The sequence below is a fragment of the Epinephelus fuscoguttatus genome, linkage group LG5 (assembly GCF_011397635.1).
Source record: "Epinephelus fuscoguttatus linkage group LG5, E.fuscoguttatus.final_Chr_v1".
Taxonomy (NCBI): Eukaryota; Metazoa; Chordata; class Actinopteri; order Perciformes; family Serranidae; genus Epinephelus; species Epinephelus fuscoguttatus.
In genome coordinates, this window is record NC_064756.1 from 22,043,906 (window position 1) to 22,067,534 (window position 23,629).

The window sequence follows — 23,629 nt, forward strand, 5'->3', positions numbered from 1 at the left end:
GCTGTATGAGGCACAGTATCAAAATATGCACAACTGGCATAAATAGTGGTGCTGGTTTTAGTAGCAGCAGTGGTGTTTTTAAAAGAAAAAGTTTACAAAGCACTGAGCACCACACTCATAAAGACAAGATGATACCAGAAGATAAAATGATAAGAAGCATGATCAACTTTATCTTTGTCAGAGGACTGGAAGTTGTTCATTGGCTCAGAGGGTGATAACAAGTCTGCTGTAAAGCTAACAGTGAAAGGGTTTTGCCAGGTGACAACTTACACTGGGATGGGCGAGCGTGTCACTGTCATTGTACACTATGGAAATGGGAATAGAGATGTCCTGAGAATATGCGCTCTCTGACTCCTGCTTCACCTCAACAGGCTCAGTCTATACACACAGAAACATACAAAACAGACAAAAATGAGTCACACTCAAATTAAAATGAGCACTTTAAACATTAAATAAACTTCAAGATAGCCAAAACACACACTGATACAGCAACATTATAAAACCCTTGAGAGTCGAAGATTCAAATCGGAGACCCCTTAGCTAAATGACATTTGAGCAGTTTTTTTTTTTTGTTGTCAGTCAGAGTGCAATGTACTTCTTGGGACGTTTTGGTCCCCAGATTTAGCTGCAGAGTGAGTGCTCCTTGAGTTCATGCTGCTCTCTGGTACAGGCAGCTGCTGACCCAGATCCAGGGTGAGTCTGGGTGAGATGGAGGCAGCTAACTGGAGGGAAAAAAGCTTTGCCCAGTCAGGCTCCTAGATAATGTTTTCTTCCAAATTCACTCAGAAGTGATGAATTTACAGCTCACAGCAACATAATACCGAACAGTCTTGGACGTTTGTTTGATACCCAGTGATGGCAAAAAATGTAACATTTTAGATTCGTTTGGAAGGCTTTATTAGCTTTTTACTACATTCCCTCAACGTCCCGCCAAACCCCATTCAAACTCTTAGATTCTATATGAAAAAAACAAAAAAAACCCAAAGAAATGAATACATAGATTTTTGGACAGGTGAATCCGATTCAACAAACAAATTCCAAGTTGGGTGCGGGCCTAAAATGGAAGCATATGAATGGTAGATGCATCTAATTTTGAGAAAGAAAAACCTAATTCTTAAGAACATATTAGCCAAAGCAACAACAGCATTAACACACACATAAAATTGTTCCACATTACAATATGAAATGACAGCTCTACCAATGGTTGAAAAGAAATATTATTAAATTTCAAATAGCTCCAGAAAGACAAGAGAACAGTGAAAAAGAAATTTAACATTTGAAAAACATTTGCAGTTTAATTTATGTCTTTTAGCACATGTCAAAACATTAAAGTTTGTAGATTTATGTACACTAAAATTAAAAATATATACCATAAAGATTGGCATGTATTACAAACTTAAGTGTTACAGAATTGAGACCTGTGACATGCAAAAAGACGTTTGTCCAGCAGATGGCAGTGAAAGTCTGGCTCATGCAATCAGCTTCTAGAAAGCAGTGTATTGATAGTAATTAGCTTGTATCCTGAAACTAATTTCACTATCTCGCTTCACTCATCTATCTGTGTATGGTGCTAGTTTCTTTCCTCACATTCTCCACCTCTTATTTCCTATAAGTGAGTCTTAATTGTGCTGAACCAGTGACTGCAGTGTGAGTGGGCATGTGTAAATATTCAAACATTTAAAAGAATCAGCTCGCTCGGTCAGTTGTGTCATGTTTTGTAACAGCTGAAGCCAAAGGAATCATATCTTCCCGTTTCTTTACAACTGAAAAGGACTTAAAGTAAGGACGAAGGTTCTCAGCCCTCCCCCCGCCACACACATTGCCATCTGGAGAGTCCACGCTGACAGAAGAAAATGTGATATTCAGACGTGATTCTTCCTCCATCCCCAGAGGTATTACTTAAAAATATAATAAGCCCCACATTTGGAAGGATGGCCTGCTCTCCTTGTTGTACTTGATAAAGAAGGAATATCAAAATGAACACTTTGCCAAGTCCATTCATGTTTCAAACACTCCTAAAACCAGCCCCGGAGCAAATGTTTACCCAGTTGGAAAGATCTATTTAAAATTCATTTGGCAGGATACAAAAAGTAAGCAAGATGGAAAACACACTGGCTAATAAGTGTGTTGATGTGCCAAACACACAATTCTTGGTAATAATATGCTGAATATACATTTTTAATGAATGCAGCTTGCTTGAAAAAAAAAAGAAAAGAAAATCGTAACAGATATACTGTAGCAGAAATCAAAGGTTTCACTGGGTTCTCCTCATTAACAGTGGCTTCAAAAAATTATTAATGGTCACAATTCATTGCAAAATGGTTACTACTACTACTACTTTATTTGGATTTACCAAATAAACCAAATACTTTATTGGCATTTTATTTATCCTTTATTTATCCAGGTTTGCCTCATTGAGATTAAGAATCTCTTTTTCAAGAGGGACCTGGCCTGTATCTTTACACAATAACATACAAATATAAGTCAGTTATAGAGTAATTATATTCTGATATTTCAGCTAACAATGCTGAATCAATTATCAGTTTTAATAAACAACAAATACCCTAAATATATCTGCTATAGGGTTGTCAAACAATGTTTAAATGTACAGTATACTCAGCCGTTATTCTCTTCATTGCAGTCAAGTCGCCAAAAGACTCTGAAAGACTGAACTCTTCCCAACTAAGGATGACTCGTCTGTATATCTTAGGCATTATTTGACTAATGATGAGGACGACACCCAAGAGATTAATCTGAAAAGCAATGAAAAGCCTTAATAAAAGAATGTGTAAACTTGAATTTGTGTTTCATTACAGCACTTCTGTTCTCAAAAAGCAAATGATAAAGATATTACATCCCTTTCTATGAGCTTTAAATTATATTTTCTTTAGAATTTGAGGACATAAAAAAAAAAAATCTTTTTGTGTTTTGTGGGTGATTTTACGGTATGAATCTAACTTTATACACACAGGGGAGCAGATCTGACATCTGCTGTGACACAGCTGGAGCTAAGCCTGGTGAAGTTTCAGTGTTCAGTGTGTGAGTGGGGCAATACGCAGAGTATAGTGTGCATGTGCAATCTGTGCGGTCCAAGCTGCAGCCACGTCGGTCTTGACCTTTGTCAGACTCACCAGGATGCAGTCCCAAAAGTCTGCGCAGGTTTGCTGTCACATGTTGTCGCCTATCTTTTCAAAACAGCCATGAGCCCCCCAACAAATCTAATTCCTGCTCCTTCAGAGACAGGGACATTTCAATAATGACTTCTGTGTTTTGTCTGCATCTGCACAACCAGAGGGGGGAGAGAGAGACAGAGAGAGGAGGACAGAGGATGGCTGTTGCCTGCTGTGGCTTTTGTGTGGGTGCTGCTGCTTTGGAGGCGGCGTACACTGGAGCGTCTGATGAAACCGTCTCAGGTCGGAACAAACGGCGCTGAATGAATGTTTGATTTGGTCTGGGCTGTCTCTGGACAGACGGCGCAGCGTTGCAGAGAGGGAAATTCAATAACAGACAGAGTGAAAAGATGGAGAGAGTGAGGGGTTGGGAGAGAAAGAGGGACAGAACGCACCTTTATATCATCCCTGGATGATTTGAAAGCCTGAGGAACAAAGGAATCACTCTCGATGGCCTCAATGTCCTTTATCCTTCGCACTTGCTCCTCCAGAGAAGTTCCCTCTGAAACACATGTTACACAGAAGAGAGGCTATGAACAAAAGCGTGCACACATGTCCACAAACACACATACGCATGCACACACACACGCACACAAACACACAGAGGCCATCTCTTGTCATTTTCTGAAAGGCACCAGATTTCATTTGGACTCAGCTTAGTTGATTGTATGTTATCTCTCTGTATAATGCTCCTTGACACTTACAATATAAAATATCAGATATTCCCCTATTTTAATCTCCACCAAAAAGGACTCTTGCCTAGCCAAGGACATGGAGATACTACAAAAGGCAAGTGGAAAAAAAATACTAACAAGATAATAGCCAGACAGTGAATTACACTCGGATAATGCATTCTAAAATAATCAAAATATGAACACAAACTCACTGCAATGGAATTTCATTATGGAGACTAAATGTGATTAGGTTTCATACACTTTTCATGTATCAGAAAGTATTTTGCTCCGGCTTGTCCAATCAAACAAAAAGACAGAAAAGGTTTCCAGTAAATTACTCTTGGATATAAACACATCAGGATTCTGCATATCAGATAATAAATCATTTCAAGAATTCAAGAGCAGTCTTCGCAGCGTAGGAGGGCAAAAATAGGTGTGCCAGGAAAGTTAGTAACAGGGGGAGGAGAAAAAAAAAGAGACAAGAGTCTGAATGCTCCCATTATTCTCTGGCTGTCAATCTTTCCACTGATCAGTCAATATTCATCCCTCTCTCCCCCATCCATCCGTCCTCTCCTGCACTCTCCCATCTCTCTATCTGTCAATCCAGCAGACATCCATGTTTCTCTGCTCCACTGATGTAGGCTGTGTCATGAAAACAAGTACACAAATGGGAACACACACACACACACACACACAGAGAACATCGGGGTACAAGAACTCCCACATGTACACATGTGTTTGCAAACTTACTTTGCACCAACACTCATGACTGGCATAAATACGTACATGCGGTATACTCTAGCATGCACTCACACGCACGCACGCACGCACGCACGCACACACACACACACACACACACACACACACAGAGTGTGCATTTGGAGCTAATAGCAGGAATTAATTCAATCCATTAGTAGCTACAGAAAGGGTGTCACAACAGATCTTCATGGCCCTGGTGTTTAATGAATAAATGAATATTTGTTCCGGCTTTCACGGCAAAGCATCACATGCTATCTCACACAAACACCAAAGGCACACACACCCTATTACAGTTCATAATAGCACTCAAACAAACTGGGTTTTGATTTAAATGCACTGCAGAATTGGACAACTGAGTGACAAGTGGAATTAAGCCTTCCTATATGACAGACTATCAGCTTGTCATCCTGTGCTGGGGAAGATGCGAGCAGAGACGCATTGCATGGCGGGATCCAAAAATAGTCATTACCTTGACTGGGCTGCTAGATGAAGTCTGAACACTGGCCCAATATCCTCCTGGAGACTGTGGCCTGTCCTTCACACCACTATCACCACCACTCACTGCACAGCTGCACGAGCGTGTGTGTGTGCGGCTGAAAACTAATGCTTGTGACTGGCCGACAATTAATTCAGCACAATTTAATTCACATTTTCAATTACCCCTTCTCTGCTGTCCTTTGAGCGTGAATGCCCTACATGAGGAACTACCACACAAACCAGCACAGTGACATGTATCCACACACCCACGCACACACCATATCTGCAAGCATCTCCTTGGCAGGCCCGTCTGTTGCTGGGATGTCCGTGCACGCTGCAGGAATCCATTAAGACCTCAGACTTTTTGACAAACACATTATTGGTAGATAAAATGACTTCCATATGCTGTTTGTCAGATGTCAGTGGGAAAAGATATGTATTTCATGAGAAAATCAAAAATAATGGACTTTGAGTGCGGGCCTAGCGAGCTTAGAGGCAGACAAAAATCAATACTCTAGCTGGGCGAGCGCACTCCGCAGCTCGGAGAGGTCAAAGTTGATATTTAATATTGACACATTATCTGGCAAATTAATTTAACAGGCCAACTCGATTGTCACCGCATTAGGAACGCTTCTCTGTCAGTGATGAGAGGGGGATAAAGTGAAAGCTGAGAGAGAGAGAAAACAGACGAGAGAGGAAGAGACAGAGAGGAAAAGAAACAAGAGTGGACACAATTAAATGTACAGTATGTTCTGCTTTAAATTAGGTTATTGTTAGCTCTCTGTGGCACTGAAATGTATCGCCAACATTGCTGCCAACCAGGAAATGGGATCAAACTCAATCAGTGAAGTTTTGTTTTGTAACTGCAGATTTGAATAATAGAAAGTGACTGAGCAATGTGTGTTAACGTGCGTTTTGCATGTCCTTGCATGTCTGCATGTGTGTGTGTGTGTGTATAAAAGAGGCAGTCAGAAAACTCACTTGCCATCTTATTACTGAAATTAGTTGGACAGACAGCAGTGCTGATGAGTGGCTCAGAATCAATAGGCTATTGTTCTCTCTAAATAGCTGTTTGTCCACTTCATTGATTAAGACCAGAGGACGAGGAGAGAAAATCAAACCAGCCAATGAAAACAGATTTCAGCTCATCTCCTTCAGCCTTGAAGATGAGAACGTTACGCAGCAGTTACACTCCCCTGCCAGAAGAGGGAGCTGTTCAACAACACATGTCCACATACGAGCCGGGGCCTTGGGGTATGGCAGCATTGTCTTTGTAAACTTGACTTTGGTCTACAGTTTGTCAATCAAGAGCAGCCGAGCTGAATATATTGCTGCTGCTGATTAATTCCAGTAATTGAGTGCACTAGCGTGCCAGCTAAATTACCGCAGCACTTGTTGTTGTTGTGTGGAGAAAAATAAATAAGAAGGAAAACTAACTGCTTGTTTTATTGAGGTCTCGCAAATTGTGGCAAATCTTTGACGGTGTTTTGGAATTATATGGCAAACGGACAACTTAAAGGCATTTAATGAATCTATTAAAAATAAAGAAAGGGCAAACTGTGCTGCTGGATTCACACACAGTGAGTGCAATAAATATATTTGGGACAGGTCATGGCAGAAAAAAGGTGACTCCCGTTTTTGTTTGGTTAGTTTAATCAAAGAATATAATATTTGTCAAAGAAAGAGATTCAAATTCACAAAGATTTACTTTAAATTACATTTTTATAGATGTTTCTCTATGTGCACCACATCACTGACACACTGCACACCCACCAGTGATACAAACGCCAGTCCTTAGAACACATGAGGATAAACATTTATCTAACTTCTGTACCCCAAGCCCGGCTTTCACATGTGCACGCACGCGCTCGCACACAGCAACATCTCTTGGTTTCCCAGGTTTCAATATTGTGCCCTTCCCTCCTCTGCCCTCCTCCCCTCACCCCCACTACCTCTCTCCCTGCACCGCGGTAAAGATGTGTAATTCAATGCTCAATTTAGGCCTGTCTCAGTGGAGATTTTTTTGCCTGCTAATTGATAGAAATTAAGCCATTAATCAAGCCACTAGCCATCATTCAACCCAGGGAAGATGAATACAAACTTTCATAATAACCACCTTCCCCATTTTAGCCCTCATTAGCATTAATTTTTAATGTAATTATGCTATTCTTTTACACTGAGCTCATAAATTACTGCTCTTTTGTTGCTGGCTGGCCTTGTAAAATCCAAAGTAATGCTTTGTAGTCTGATCTTTAAGGCAATTACTGGCTTCTTCACTCTTTTATCTCCCTGCATTTCCAATAACCTGCTCTCTAATGATTTATCTCCGCTGTACCCCCCCCTTCCCTCCTATCCCCTTCCCCACTCTTTCTCTCTCTGCACCAGCGGCCAACTGCCCCGCTGCCAGCCTCCGCCTCCAATCCCCCATCCGCCCACATTCTCCCCATCTCTTTACAGCAGCCCCAGATACATCAGGGATGCACACAAACACATGCACGGATGCTTGCCTCCAACAAGTTAACTATATTAACACACTCACGCACGTGTGTATGTGTGCGCGGTAACTTTGTTTACTATCTCCTTTAGTCATTTTCCAGCTCGCCCTTCATTAGTGAATATCCAGCTTCAGCAATGGCGACAACACCGGGGGAATGCCAAGGTAAGAGACTGGCGCTCCATCTCACTCTCTCTCTCTTGGCTGGTCTCCTGTGGGTCTTACCTGTAGGCTAGCTGCTCTTGTTTATGTAACCCCTGAGCTGGGTAAACACACACACATACACGCATACACGCACGCAGGCACACACTCGCAGAGCTTGGCATCAAACAGCTGAGTTAAGCTTAGCAGGGCTGCGTGCTAGGGGCGATAGAGGGGCTCCGGTCTGGCCCTGTTCTCAGCAGCAGCATCCTGGCTGCATCAAAGTCTTTACCGTACGATTCTCCAGGCCCAAACAACAGGCTGCTCCAAAGCATGCCTGGGAATTGGACTGAACAACAACAGAAAAAAAAAGAAACAATAGGTTACTTATTAAAATCCGACTGATGAGATTTCATTATCGCCACCAAATGACTCTCTGCGAGGATTTCCATTACACCGTCACTAAAACAAATAAATTAAGAAACCTAATGTGTCTGCTTGGTGTCTGGGAATGTTGCCGCTAATGAGATATTTTGTTGATATGATAGAGAAGTTTAGGCCTGTCCTGTTTAGGCTCAGAGCCATTGAGAAAGCCAGACGGCCAACTTGCTTTATTAAAAAGGTGTCTGGTGTGGGCCTTGGTTAGGTAATACTTTTAGACTGTATTGATTAGGGGCCGCTGACAGGTTCTGATGTTAGCCCTGGAAATGCATCAAGTGGCTAATGAGCAGCTATTAGGCCCATCGATTTGCTGATTTCAATTGATAGCTAGCAGGGCAAAGCTGCACGTCAATATTTGCATAACTAATACCCTGCAGCTTTAGGCATTGAAAAACGAGACCTCAATGAGTAAGGGAGACAGAAGAGAAAGAGAGAGATACATTGAGGGAGAGAAAGAGAGGAGATGCAGATAAATACAGATCAGCAGCTCAGAGGAATGAGTGAGAAAAACATCTGAGTTACCAAAACAACCCAAATGTGAAGAAAAGCTCAACCACCATGAGTTTCCTCTTCTCTCCTCTTCTCTCCACAGAGGTTGTAGCTTGTCTATAACACACCAATGGCAGCATTGCAACAATGACAAGATGTGACGCTGACGCCTGTGTGTGACGCCTGTGGCTGCTGGGGTCAACAGGTCACGCAAAATGAAGGGAAATTCTGACAGGCTGAGCCAGATGTCCCAAGTGTGTCCCTGAGGAGTGTCCGTAAATGTATGTATGTGTTTGTAAGTGCGTGTGGGAGCGGGTAGATGTCCAATGACAGAGCAGGTGGCTAAGCTAGTCTAATGTGTGCTCCCATGAGACCACACATGCACATAATACGCACAGTCATTCATATATTACCTCCATCCCCCGCCTCCAAAAAAAAAAAAAAAAAAAAAAAAAAAGCCACATCTCCCAACAATGCACCTTCAACCACAAACACATACGCAGGTCGAGTGATCCCCTGCGGTGGCCACCTTGTTATCATAGTGTCAACTGGTCTCTGTGGAGTTTGCCGTCCTGTCGACTCCTGTCATTGCCATCAGGGGCCTGTCACACATCACTAATGCTCAGTTGTCTCCCTTAAAGTTCTGGTGTGGAGGGTTTAGGGGGACATATTAACAGAAATGGAATATAATATAATAGGTATGTTTTCTTAAGTGTAGAAATCCCCTGAAAATAAGAATAGTCATGTTTTCATTACCTTAGAATGAGCCGTTTATATCTACATAAGGGGCTGGTCCTCATGTAGGGAGACCGCCATGTTACACTGCTATATGTCTTCAATAGCCCAACACTGCCTCTAGATAGGGCCAATTTTTATGTCAGCCACCATAGATAGCAGCTCCTCTGCGACCGGAGTTTTTACCTCAATCATCAAGTCCATTTGTTTTGGAAAGGAGAAGACCTCTGCGGATAATTTGGCTCCTTGTAAAAACCTCCTGAAAGTCTGAATCTTAAGGTGTCAGAGAAAAAAAGGTGGGCACACAGTATAGGTGCTGGGCAAGCAGCTCGTCTCCGACATGCAGAACAGCGTAGGAGAAACACTGTTTTGTAAAGTGAAATCATGTTCCTCAGTGTTTCTACAGGTTTAAATCACCGGTTCTAGTTGTTTTGGAGAGAAGCAGACCTCTATGGACAGTTCAGCTCACGGTCAAAACCTCCTAAATGTCTGGATCAGAGAAGAGGTGAACACATGTTAGCAGGTGCTGAGCTGACAGCCTCTCTGCAATGTGCTGAACAGTGTTGGAGAAACACTGATTCAAATCTGGTCTGTTTGCTTCGGAGAGGAGGACACCTCTGCGGATAATTCGGCTCCTGGTAAGAACCTCTTAAACAATGAACACTGAAGGAATTCAAACCGGGAGAAGTTTCAGCTGGTTGCAATCTGCAATCCTCACCACTAGAGGCCTCTAAATCCCCCTAAATCTCACACACTGTTCCTTTATACCTCTTATATTCATAGTCAGGTCTAGAAGTTCTCTGTAACTTATGAAGAAACACCATATATGATCACATTCTTTGGATAATGTGTCTTGAGCATTATATGACCTTAGCAGACAATGGCATGTGATATTTTTATGTTGCACCTTATATGATATCTATTTGGCATCAGGAAATGAAGAGCAGCTGGTGACCGAGTGTCTCTCACACACACACACACACACACACACACACACACACACACACACACACACACACACTCTCTTCTAGTGTCTCCTAGTGATAGTGATCTCCCACTCTCCAGTCAATAAAGGCCTGAATGATGAATTAAAGACCCAAACAACCTGCTAATGACAGGATGACATGGCAGCCACGCGCCACACTCGGCTATCTCCTTCCACATCTTCACTCATCCCTCCCCACTCACCGCTTCTCTCTCTTCTGTCATTCAACCCCATTCTGCTCATCTATTCTCCCAACTTCCTCTCCTCAACTGACCCTGGATCAACTACTCTACAGTATATTCCCCCCATCCGTACCAAGAACTCCCGCTACTACAATTAAATGCACGTGTTTAGCCTCCTCCTGTCTGTGCCCATAATGAAGTCATGGGGAGGGACAATAAATTGGCCCCGGTCTATCCTTCCATCCGTACCTCTATCTATCATGCGCAATATCTGAAACCACAGCCTGTATTTATAAGAAATGATGATGCATGTAATTGTTTGATTCTGCCTTCAAAACTGCACTGACTCATCTGAGGACTTGCTACAGTATTTGTTTATTCATATAAATGTCACGCAAACCTCAGACATAACTTATGAGACTTTGATGAGAAAAATTTTCTGTGGGGGAAAATGATATAACACACATGCTACGGTACAATCCCGCTTTCAAATACGCTGTTTTCATTACAGCTCAAAAAAAGCTAAGTTGCAGCATTTACTTGTAATTGGCTTGGTTGGAGGATTTACCATTCATCAGGGATGACATGTTTATTGTTGCATTGTTGACATTGTACCTATCACTATCATGGGGTATAAATAATGCACTCTTTGCAAAAAAACAAGAGTCTACCTTTTGGGAAACTAGAACAAACAAAGCTTAAAAGCATCTACTGTATATTTACTGCATTTAAGTCAGCTATTTATCTGAAATCCTAGCTAAGACCTGACTGCTCCTGCTGACCTAACTGCACGGTGCTAACTGCAAACATAGAGGGCTAACCAAAACCAGGTGGGTGTGTTTCTCTCGCTGTGTGGGGGTGTGTGTGTGTGTGTGTGTGTGTGTGTGAGGGAGAGAAAGAGAGCAGTATGAGTGTTAGCCGATGTCCTGTGCCTGGGCAGCATCACAGAATCTCATTAAATAGTGAAGCTTTCACAGGCTGAGTGGTGAGATCTTCAAGATCACAGCCACTTTCTCTGTCGACGGGCTGGAGAGGGGGACTGGTGGCATTCTTAACATTTTGTATTCAATTTCGTTTCCTTATATTCTATCAAATTCTTACGGAGTAAAGTTCTGCTTTTGTTAATCTTGTTATTTCAGGGCTCATATGTGAGATGGCGTCAGCACGCTGCGAGAGCCACATATCTCAATGTCAATTTCTGTTTTTTAGGAAATGAGAGAATTTCTGTCCCTGTGACACTTTTAAACTAGATACACATTGGTGAGGGCTGGTTTATTAGACACTCTCGGCACACAGCATACTGAAGGACGCCTTGTATTTACTGTAAAATAGGAGAGGCTTTAAAAGAAACTGGAGAAGTGTTGTAAAGAATACAGCAGAACACAGATGAAGGAGCGTGTACCTGAAACTCTCCCTCCTCTAAATACAATAACAGCCTGTCTGTCTGCGAGACTCAAGGAGCTCTTTATTGAGCACGCTGCTGTTTTAGTGTGATTAGAATATAGAGTCCTTCCCTGCCCTTTACCAGAAATAACACGCATTTGACTGCATTAACTTGATGTTAAACTAGGCGGTGCATATGTGTGTGTGTGTGTGTGCGCGTGTGTGTGTGTGTGTGCGTGTGTGTGTGCAGGAAAAACTGCAGCGGTGTCCATTTTTTCGATCCCAGGCTGGTCAGCAGCTCTTTTATGAACAACTCTATAATTAGAGAAACACCAAGCAGCTAATTACTTAATTGGAGCAAGGTCTTTAAAATGAAAATGATGTAATCTGAATCCAGGAAACCGGCTCGATTTTCACGCACGCTGATACATGACCGTCAACACACAAACAGACGCACATGCCTCGTGACCTGCAGTCTTCTTGACGTGCAACCATCAAGCAACTGACTCTTTCCCCTTAGTTGGGTTGTAATTGATTCTCCCTTTCACTCTGCTGCCTCCTGACAGGGTGTGTGTGTGTGTGTGTGTGTTGGTGAGAGAGGAAAAGGGACAGAGAGTCTGTTTGTGTGGTCTGCCACAAACTATATTAGTAAAGGTCATGGCCGCGCATGTGTGTGTGTCTGACTAGTAATTAATTAGGCAAATGCCCCCCACCTCCTCCTCTTCTGACCTCACTTGTAGACTAATAACCTTGGCACTATGTAATACATTAAACCTCTTTTTTTTCCCCTGTTGCATTCTGCCTTAATGGAAGAAATCGTGCAAAAACAACAAAACAAGAGTGACATCATCATTTGCATGCAAATCAAAATCATCCTTCATGGCTTAAATTACAGGAAAGAAATGCATGAGTAGTTGTGTGACTATAATGCCCAGTCAGTTCTGATATGTTTGATTTCTGTCAGCTGTGCTCGTGTGAGTCCTTCTCGCTGCACACTCATTACATGTGTGCACAAGTATAAAATGGCATAGTGCTCCATGCAGTGACCCTTCCCCTCCATACTCTGACTGTCTTGTCCCTGAATGAGTTGCAGAAGAATATGGCATAGTGCAATATTTGCCTCCATGATATTTCTGTCCCCTTAAAGACAAATTAAGTAAATCTGGTTAAATCTACATCCATGGGCATCATGTGATTCTAATCAGGCTTTGTGATATCCAGTGTACCCGACCGTATAAAAGTTTAAAACTGCTGCTAAACAGAGGTTTGAATCAACAAACCCCAGTGGCTTTACAGTTGGACAACTCAACACTGCAAGTTTGAGTTTGTGATGGATACCCAGTTTGTCAGTAATGTATGTGGAAATACAGCTGTAGATCGGGGTCCCATGTGAACAGAGACAATAAGGGAACTGACCAATGAATGGATGACACAGGGTTTGAACCACCGACTTCATAGAATTAATGGACTTAGCCACTGTGATGTCACAAACTGGTTTGTGGACTACCGTTCTGAAGCCTCCACTTTGGCCTTTTGACCATACTTGGATGACAGTGGAGCTGTGGAGGAGCGGGCTGGATGTGACTGAGAACTCCAGGACACCGCCATGGTAGCAACTTGAGAATCACAAGATAGCCACACCCTAAAGCATACTCTGCTTTACTGTCTATTTTACTCTAAATGGGACCATCATTAACAAACATTAGATTCCATTTTGCGATGGGATCACTCTAGTAGTGATACAGCAATCCATAACTTAGAACGTATGCGGCCAGAGGCATAAAGTCGGGTGGCCAATGGCCCCTTCCCTTCTTCCTACACCCCTATTTCCATTCCTCATGCTCAGATCACACCTATCTTCAAAATCAACCTTCATTTTGATCTCAGCTACACACCTGTAAAGGTTCATGACTGCATCTTGCACAGTTGTGACGCTATCGCATTGACCTGAGCACAGTCATACTTCTTTCTGCAACCAGTGGAGCCGCCCCCTGCTGGCAATTAAAGAGAATGCAGGCACTTGAGCATTTGCTTCACTTTTCAGACCCGCAGATAACCCTTGTATTAAGTGCATTGCACAGTACAGTGTGTCATAAGTAGATTAAAAATTGCTGCTACACTTGTATCAGTATGCATTATCACTTTTTGCTACATTATGCCACCAACATACTCTGGTAAATTTCAGTGTTCAGTGCATTTCAAGTATTGATAGTTGTATGCTGTGTAACAAATAACCTTTTCACATGTACTAATGTTCACTGTCTTTTACACAGAAGTGCAAAAAACGCCTTTATGACACGGTGTAATGCCACCAAAGCCCCCCAAAACACACACAAACATTGAGCAATCTCATTCAACCATGTGTGAAGCACTCCAATGACACACTCATCACACACACCACATTTAAAAAAAAGACAGCCAAGCACATATTACTGGCCCCTATAACACACACACACACACACACACACACACACACACTCTTAAGTGACCTCTGATGTCTAATGACAAACCTTGCGGGGGCCACCACATGGCCAGAGCCACCCAGGATGCCAGCACTTTGACCTGCAACAGTCTGCGGGTGTGTCTAATCACAGCAGTCTGACCACCCTGTTAGACTGCACCAAGTACACTACTGCTGTGTGTGTGATCATGTCCAGACTTACACGTGTGTGTGTATCTGTGTGTGGGTGTGTGAGACACTTTCACATACTGGGAATGTTTTCTGTTAAAGCGGCAAACTAATACTCTGCCTTTAATCTCTGAATACTAAAGCTGCATTACTACAGCTGACATAGTCACGCTGATTATTTATTTAGCTACATTCAGTGTTCAATTTTCAGGATTTTCTTCTGTTAAATTACATTTTAACAATTAATAAAAAAAAAAAGCAAAACAAAACAAAAAAGGGCCAAAAGTGTGTCGCTACAAAAAGTGTTTTTTTTTTTCTCTCTCCAGTTTCTTAATTAAATCAAGAAAAATTTTCACATTCAATATCGAATTTTAAACCAGCTGACAGTATCCTAAACCTAAATAGGATGGACGGGAAAACTGGAAAATAAATCAGCCCGGTAACTCAGGCGAGGTTGCTGAATGTACATCGGTCTACTGGAAGCAGGTTAATTGATAAGGGTGACCCAAGAAACGATTACCAATCACAGAGGGTAAAAGGGTTCTGTCAATCATCTGTCCACTTGACCTGAATGAACACGGGATGGAAGCTCGCGTGGACAATCTCTGTGTAATCTAGCCTATGGCAGAGATAGCTGGGCTGCTATCGGGTCAAACATGTCATTCCATAGATATCCTTATAGAAATGATTACGCTATAGGTTCCATAGCTGCAGACGTGACAGCAACTCTGGGTAGCATCAGCATCCCATTACCCCGGGACAACAAAGGGTCACGTGGGGTTAGCAGAATTCAGCATGCGCCTCCACTCGTTCATGGGACCAGCAGCGCTTAGGACAGGAGGTCATCTAATCACCTTGCCGAGCCATCTCCGAGGGAGGAAAGGGGAAACGAGAGGTGGGCGTGGGGGAGGGGGAGAAATCAACTTTAAATTTGCAGTGATGAAAAATCAATAAAGCAGTAATTGCTTGGCTTATCACCGTGCAATGAAACAAATTGGGAGGAGAAGGAAGGCAAGGATAGGGCTGGCGTCCATGCTGCACGCCAGGGTTTTTTTGGCTGCAGCGTGTGGAGCTGAGCGTAGCGCGAGAGAGAGAGAGAGAGGAGAGGAGTTTGGGCTTCAGTGGGCCAAGGCAAGGAAAAAAGGTCTCCTCGTGATAATTAAATCTTCTCACACTGATTTTCTGCCAAATTTATTTCCCCAGGGACCATAACTCTGATTCAGTGCTTACAAGCCTTGCATAACTAATCATTTCAACGTGGGGGGAACCACAAACCTGAATGAATTGGGAGGAGAGAGGAGAAAATAAAAAAAGGGAGATGGCTAGACTGAATATGTAGCACTATTCATCTCTAAATCAATCATTATTTAGGCAGCACAAAAATCAGAAATAAGTGTGGAGTGTTCTCCTGTAAGATTCAGATTGAAACACACCTTTAAAGTGAAGGTATAATTGTCAATGTGCTCTCTTTTACACTCTCTCCGCAGTGCTATACAGGCAGAAAACATCCTTTAATTCCTGGAACAAATAGAACCCATAAAGCCAATGAAGTGTCGGTTCAATATTCCTCTGACTGTTCCTGGCATGATTGTGTTGAACATAATAACACAACAAATAAGGCCATTTATCTGAAGTAACGACAGGAGATGAGGCTAACTCCACTAATCAATACCAAATCAATACAAACCAGATTTTCTTACATCAAAATCACTGAGACAGATCTTTCTTCAGCGCAGAGTGCACAAGAGCAATACAGTGCCTCCCTGGAGCCCTGAGGTAGATCATATAGCCGGTGGAAAGAATACAGTTTAAAAAAAAAAAAAAAAGTATAATGCTCTACCCTGAGAGAGGATGCTGGGAACTATAATTATAGCTTGGTATAATTCAGACACTCTCCTTATTGAATCCTCATGTTTTAGTTAATGTGATGAGATCATGGACACCAGATCACTCGTGTTTACCAGCGGATGAATTTCACCGCTTGTCCTTCAAGTGGCAGCCCGGGCAGCGTCGATGCTGCTCGTCGAGGTAGCGTGGCACGCCACACCATGGCCCCAGTAATTAAAACATTTAAAGCAGAGCCAGCCCCCCTGTGCTCCCGGGGTGTGATATGGGGGTCACGCGCCTGTAGATTCTAATTTGCGCACCATTTGTATTCATGACAGGCACGTGCTAAATATTTAACAGCAGCCCGGCAGGAGTTTTGTATTGTTAGGCTTTCCAGGTCAAATAATTTGATTTCAAGGCAGATTACATTAAGCGTCAATGTCCAAGCCACCACTCTCACTTGCCTCTCATTTCCTGTCTTTTATTACAACCGAGATAGGCCAGAACTGAAGGGATATAGCTTTGGATTATACAAGAGCTTGTTATCCGTGGATTAGTTATTATTTTCAATTAGAAAAGGGATCACATCGTTTATTATGGAAGCACACACCCACACTGGTATCGCATGCAGATGCTTGCATGCCGAGCGGAAATTTTAGCTGACTGACAAATTGTCTAGCCGAGCATGTAATCACACCTAACAAGAGAAATATTACTCCAAACAACTGTCCGTGCGGGCTCATGCACCCTTAATACTTCACTTGTATTAATTTGACCAACAGATGCTAAAAATATGTGTTCTGTCTTTATTCTATATGTTGAACAAGCAAGGCAAGAAACCAAATCCAGACATTTTCTGTGTCAGCCGAGGCCCTGTGGTGATTGACAACAGAGCTAGTTAAACGGTGATGAGGCGTTAATGGATGCTAGGTCGAGGAAGTGGAGGGTGGGTTGGGGGTGGGGGGGGGTGAGCAGGAGGGGGTCTGTGGCTGAATATTTAATGGTCATATAATTCCTGAACACAGACACACACAGACAGGTACACACCCAACCCGTGACCTGTCCTACACACCGCGTAATTAGGGAAACAGTCCTTTCGTTTAACTGCCAAAAGAGCAAACGGTAGGTATATATTCCCCTAATGATATGGGTTAAAGAGCTATTATACGTCTCATTAAAATATATGATCTACCAATCTGGTGGTGGTTTGAGGTAATGGGGATGGAGCAGCATAAGGGCTAAAATACCATCCGCAGGCTATAGGCTAGTGTCCAAACCATATCTACATAATTCTGTGTGCTGGAGAGTGGCTGCACAAATGAAGACGTGTTTCTGTCAGTGCCTCATGAACGACACAAGAACGAGTGTGAGGAAATGAATTGGGGTTATGAAGCATTTGACACCAATTTTCATGTCAACTGGTTGATGTTTTACCTTTCTCTTTGACTCTGCTGGACATTAAGCATATAAAGAAAAGCAGGAATTAACAGGAAGTCTTAATAATGCTTTAAACACTGTCATTTCCTGTTAGACAGGAATAACACCTCATAATCACTGAACTGACATGCTTCTGTAAAATGACCAACAAATACATAACAAGGAAAACCACAAGGAATTGTGTTGCCAAAAATATTTATCGATACATAACAGTCATTCTGCCGATGTCTCTGCGACTAACCAAAAAAAGAAAAGTTGTTGTCAATTATAGCCTCGGTATATTTTATCTCTTTAGAAAAATTTTGAATTTCATTCCCTCAATGTCAATTTTCCCTGTGGTTTTGGTTTTCCATGAAGTTATAAAATCCATAATCATGACACTGTCATAATAAGAAACATACTACTGGGACTGAACAATATGATCTAAAATCTATATTAAAAATAAATGTAAAATGTAAATAACAACACATAACTTTTTTTAAATGGTTCGCTGAGTACTTGAACAGTGGATGAACAGAAAGTTAATCAGAAAACTATTTTTACAATTTTATAACTTAAATTTAAAATATATATATATATTTTAATAATTTTTATAATGAATTATTATAACTTCAGCTTTTTTTAATGTAAAAAAAATTCACCAGCTTCTTGTTAAATGTAAAGATTTGAACCTTCTTCATAGATGACTTTAAACTACATATTTTGGGGTTTCTACATTTTTTCAGTAGAATAAAACAAATAATTTGAAGACACAAATTACAACAGATAATGGGACATAATATTAAAAATTTTGCGGGGCGTCGGTGGCTTAGAGGTAGAGCAGGTGCCCCATATACAAGGCTGCCGGGTTCGACTCCAGCCTGTGGCCCTTTCCTGCATGTCACTCCCTCTCTCTCTCCCCCTTTTACGCTTAACTGTCCTATCAATTAAAGGCAAAAATGGCCCAAAAAATATCTTTAAAAAAAAAAAATTGCACTATTCTGTCTTGGCTAGGTCTGACTTGCAAAAGAAGTTTTAATCTCAATGTGACTTCCTTGTTAAATAAAGGTTACATATATTTCACTATTTTAGACATCTTATAGACAACTAGCAAACTGAACAAAAATGGAAATGAGTTACTGCTCCATACATTTTCTTACTTGCATGATCACTTCTTATATCTTTGTCCTGTTTAGTTACAGTGGCAGCCTCTGGAGCTGAAAAGTGACGCCAACACTTAAGTGCTGACAGCTGCAGTTCCCTGAACGGCCACTTGAGGCTGGCTCCAAAAGCTCGTCAATCCCATAGACCCCCATGATGGGAGTCTATGAACCAATGGGGACGTCACGGTAGCTATGGCCATTATTTCATACAGTCTACGGTTTAATTATGGCACTTTGTTACTGTGCTGATTGGTTGGTTAAACTTCTGTTTAGATATTAATGGTTGCTGTAGTCATCGTCAGTTTAAGGACATTTACTGAAGAGTACAACATAAACTTCAGTTCCCTACTATATGTCCCCAGACTTGTTTTGTTGCATTTTCTTTGTTATCTGGTCTTCATTGACTAACTGTAATGTGTTGTGTTATGTTGTTTTGATATTAGGAAAAACATGAAATACAAAAAAAAAAAAAAAAGTGCAACATGAGTAAATATAAGAAAAAAAAGGATCGAGGAAGCACTATGTGGATCTTACTGTAAAGAAACACAAAGCAATCAGGAATGCATGAACATCTTTAGGTCAATAATTTGACATATTTCATTTATTATCCAGCCATACGTACAGTGCTACCACACACACACACACTATACCTCTGGTTACACGTTGCCTTCAGTAAAGTGCCAGCTGATGGTACAGTCCACACAAACAGACTGTTACACCGGCAGTCAGTCCATCTTATTATAGCTGGACACACTATGTTAGCTAAAAGCCTCCTGGGCACACAAACAACATCTCTCAGCTTTAATAGCCTAAACAAGGCATGCAACTAACAAAGGAACCATCCTCCCCTCTTATTCTCACACCCTTTCATATCACTTGTTTCCTTTTGCAACCACTAGCATCATCTGGCTGCCCTTAACCAGAGAGGCAAACACTCTTTTTAAGTGGAGACTACTTTGTTAACTGATGACCACAGGGTCAGTTATTGATCCTCTCCTTTCTCTCTCTCAGTAAACCCTGCTGATAAAAACCCCTCTATTCTCGCAGGGCTCTGCAGTATGCAGCCACAGTTCGCTACAATAATAGCTTGCATATCATAGCATTCACATGAATCAGATCTCGGTGGTTCGATTAGGGCTAAACTAACTCAAACACATTGCCAGTCTAGGACGTGAATCTATTTATGAACGAGGAGTGTAGGTGGTAGTGTTCTTCACTTCTCCCCTCCATTCTCTTTAAAGGTTTTCTCATTTCAGTCGACTTAACAGTTCAAGTGTAAACTTTCTAGTTGTGTTGACCTCTAAGAGGCCCTGCGGGGAATAAGGAGACCCCTGGTGATCTGCTGTTTAGCAGCAGCAGTGGCCCACCTCCTCCATTTTAGTTGTGCTGGGAGGAAGGGCAGAAGAGGATGGAGCCGACTGACTCTGCTTGTGTCTATGTACGTGGATGTGTGTTGATGTGTATTTGTGACCGTGCCACTGGCTTCTCTCGCTACAGAGGCAAGGGCAAGTCATCAGGGCCGCTTTGTCGAGCCTCTCTGATCTCACTTTCACGTGTCCCCGTGCAGGGAAAGGAATAAAATGATCGTCCTCGAAGGCAGCGACTGCACAGCATGCTGTACTGCACCGCTCCACTACACAATCAAGCACAACACCTTATTTCACGCAGAAATAACAGTTGGAGTGAGGGATGAGGGAGCTTTGAGGAAAAGAGTCTACTGAATCCAGAAAGAGGCAACAGTGCAGGGTGAACTTAGCTAAAGATGGCTATTTGATTGGGAGACTTGTTCTGTTGCCCCAAGCGAGGCACTTAGTCACCACTTCGGCAATGCTTCCTTTCGCACAGAGAAGAGAGAATCAGGAGAAGGGAAAGTGTAAGAAAGACACAGAGAAGAGGGCAGCAGGGAGGTGGAAATGGTTGATGAGGACAAATGGAGGTGGGAAGAAAGAGAGTATGTTAGACAGAAAGTAGGAGGAGAAAACAGACAGACAGAGCGCTAAGACCGAGAAAAATGAATAATACTGATGTGAGAATGGCGGAGAGGCTGAAAGAAAACAAAACAAAACAGGGTGAAGCAGCGAGAAGGAGGAAATAAATTCTTCCCAGGACTGGGGGACCAAAGCAAGAGTGCAGGGCTAATTAGTTTCTGATGGCTGGACTTTCATTTGGCTAAAAGGTCAGCTAACTTTAAAGGTCACACTGCCATGCCTGCTCGATGCACAGAAAAAAAAAAGAGTGGAGAGAGAATCCAGCGATATAAAAACACCCACACTAGAACAAATTATGCTACTACACATGCCTGTGTGTACGTGTGCATACACACACACACACACACACACACACACACACACACACACACACACACACAGTGTGGACGATAACAGCACATTTGATATTCTCATTTATGTCGTGCTCTGGTCAGAGCAGGGACCAGGGTCATTATTCTATCTAAGGACTTTTATTACTGCTAGCATATCCACTGCAAATTACTCTTGACTTTATTTGAATGTGCATCGATATAATCTTTGTGTGTACGTGCGTGTGTATGACTGCATGTCCCGTGTTGGGGAGGGGGTTTAGGTCGGCGGGATAAATTTACTGCCTGCAATGCTGAGCACATTTCTGCCTATGCATCTTTATGTAGATTACAGCTGTCTTAATAAAAACTAAGGAGTGTTATCAGAACCTGTAAGTGGAAGTTTAGAAAGTACAGATGAACTGTGAAGGAAGAATTCTCAATTACAAAACTATGGCTGCAATGTTTTATTGATTAGTTGTAATTGCCAACTAATTTGATAATCGATTAATCAGTTTGAGTATTTTTTTAGGAAAAAAGAAAAGTCAAAATTCTCCAATTCCAGCTTCTTAAATGTGAATATTTGTGGGTTTCTTTACTCCTCTGTGACAGTAAAGTGATTATCTTTGTCTTGTGGACACAACAAGACATTTGCGGACGTCATTTTGGGCTTTCGGAAACAGTGATTGACATTTTTCACATTTTACAGACCAAACAACTAACTGATTAACTGATAAAATAAATAATTGACAATAACAATATTCATTAGTTGCAGCCCTCTACAAACAAGGGTGCCTACATTAAACTGTGGATGTAAATATATTAGTTGTGTGTAACATAACTGGCACTGCAGAGAGGGCATGGACTACAGAAATACTGCAACATCTGACACAAGAAACAGGAAGATAGTGAGGGTTTTCCAAAGTGAATACATATTTTTTGTTGTTGCACACACACATTCATGACATGGAAGCCTTATAAAACTTGTTTAATCACACTTGTAAAAAGTTTGCCTTTTGGTTTTATCAGATAAACATGCTCCAGCTTATTTAAGACAGGACTTGTGCAACAGATGTCTTAGCCTTAAAAACTTTGTATGTATTTTGTGTTCTTGCCCTTCAAAGGTAATATCAATGGCTATTTGATGAAGCATAAAATATAAGCTAACTAAAAAGGGTGTTTTTAACTGTTTCCAACAACTTTAATACTGCATTTTTTGTTACATATAATGCTTTATGCTTTTTGATTTATTCTTTGTGTGTTGTCAGTTTAGAATGGCAACAACTGGTGTTGGTGTCCACATGTTGGATCTATGACAACACACACATGTAACTCACCTTCCTCTAGTTTCTTCCGGGCCTCCTCCTCTCTCTTGGCCACTTTGGCCTTCAGCACCTCGTCCGTCTTAGCTGAAAAGAAAGACAGCAGCGTTAGGTGCAAAGCAGAAATTCAGGAACATCATAATGGTTTTATTATGGAAAACATTTACAGCGTTTTTAAAGATGAATTGAGATATTAAGGAATTAATTCTTAATTATGATGTATGATTATATATTCCTACTGACAATAAAATAAAAACAAATAAATCATTTTATTTTTTCTTTTATATCTGATTAACCCATTTTCAAAAAACACATTTGTACACACAAGGAACAAAACTTATTTCTGCGGGAACAAATTGCTGCTCATCACAATGCCGAAAAATTACCAGAGAACACATGATTGGATCAACAGTACGCGTACAAATCAACAAAAATATGAATCATGCCTTCTTCTCCTTTCCCTACCAGACAGCAAGCCTCTCTGCTTTCCCTTCATACCCCTGTAAAAGTCAGCGAGTCTTCCTGAGAGGTGTTTATCGTCTCGGCATAATGAAAAGCTTAAGAGAAAGTGAGGCTGCGGGAGTAAACACTCGTCAGGGCATTTTAAGCATCTCTCATCGTGAGCCGTGTTGTCTCGGCTCCCTTTTCCTCCGCCTTTCCCCCTGAATAATCAAGATGTTAAGCCACATTAAAAAATATAATGCCGTGTATGGCAGGACTATCAATACTGCCTCTAAATTAATTACATTTCCGTTGCGGCGCATCATTTATTTTGCAGCGTTAAGGCCTCAGCGGAGCCATTCGCCTTTATTGCTATCTCACTTGGTTGATGAGTGAGCTATGTAAAATTGAGTCTCCAATATCATTACACTTAATGAGTTTAAACTTTGAGAAAAAAAAGGAGAGAAACAGAAGAAGAGAGCAAGCAGAAGAGAGAGAGAAAGAGAGAAGGGGGAGGAAGAGAACGAGAGCTCGGCACTGTTTTGGGGAAGTTAATACAATATAGGAGTGGGTGTAAGTGTTTGTGAGCGCTTACAGAATGTTTG

At 41.7% G+C, this 23,629-nt stretch overlaps 1 protein-coding gene across 1 annotated transcript in view; it reads right to left on the reverse strand.

Annotated features, from left to right (window-relative positions):
• The window catches only part of rsrc1 (arginine/serine-rich coiled-coil 1), a 136,144-nt gene that overhangs the window by 2,858 nt on the left and 109,657 nt on the right, over positions 1-23,629 (reverse strand). The window contains exons 7-9 of the mRNA XM_049577499.1: positions 22,599-22,670; positions 3,566-3,672; positions 271-378 (exon numbers count right to left, since the gene is read on the reverse strand). Coding sequence (XP_049433456.1) covers positions 271-378; positions 3,566-3,672; positions 22,599-22,670 — 287 coding nt within the window. The remainder of the gene's footprint in view (positions 1-270; positions 379-3,565; positions 3,673-22,598; positions 22,671-23,629) is intronic.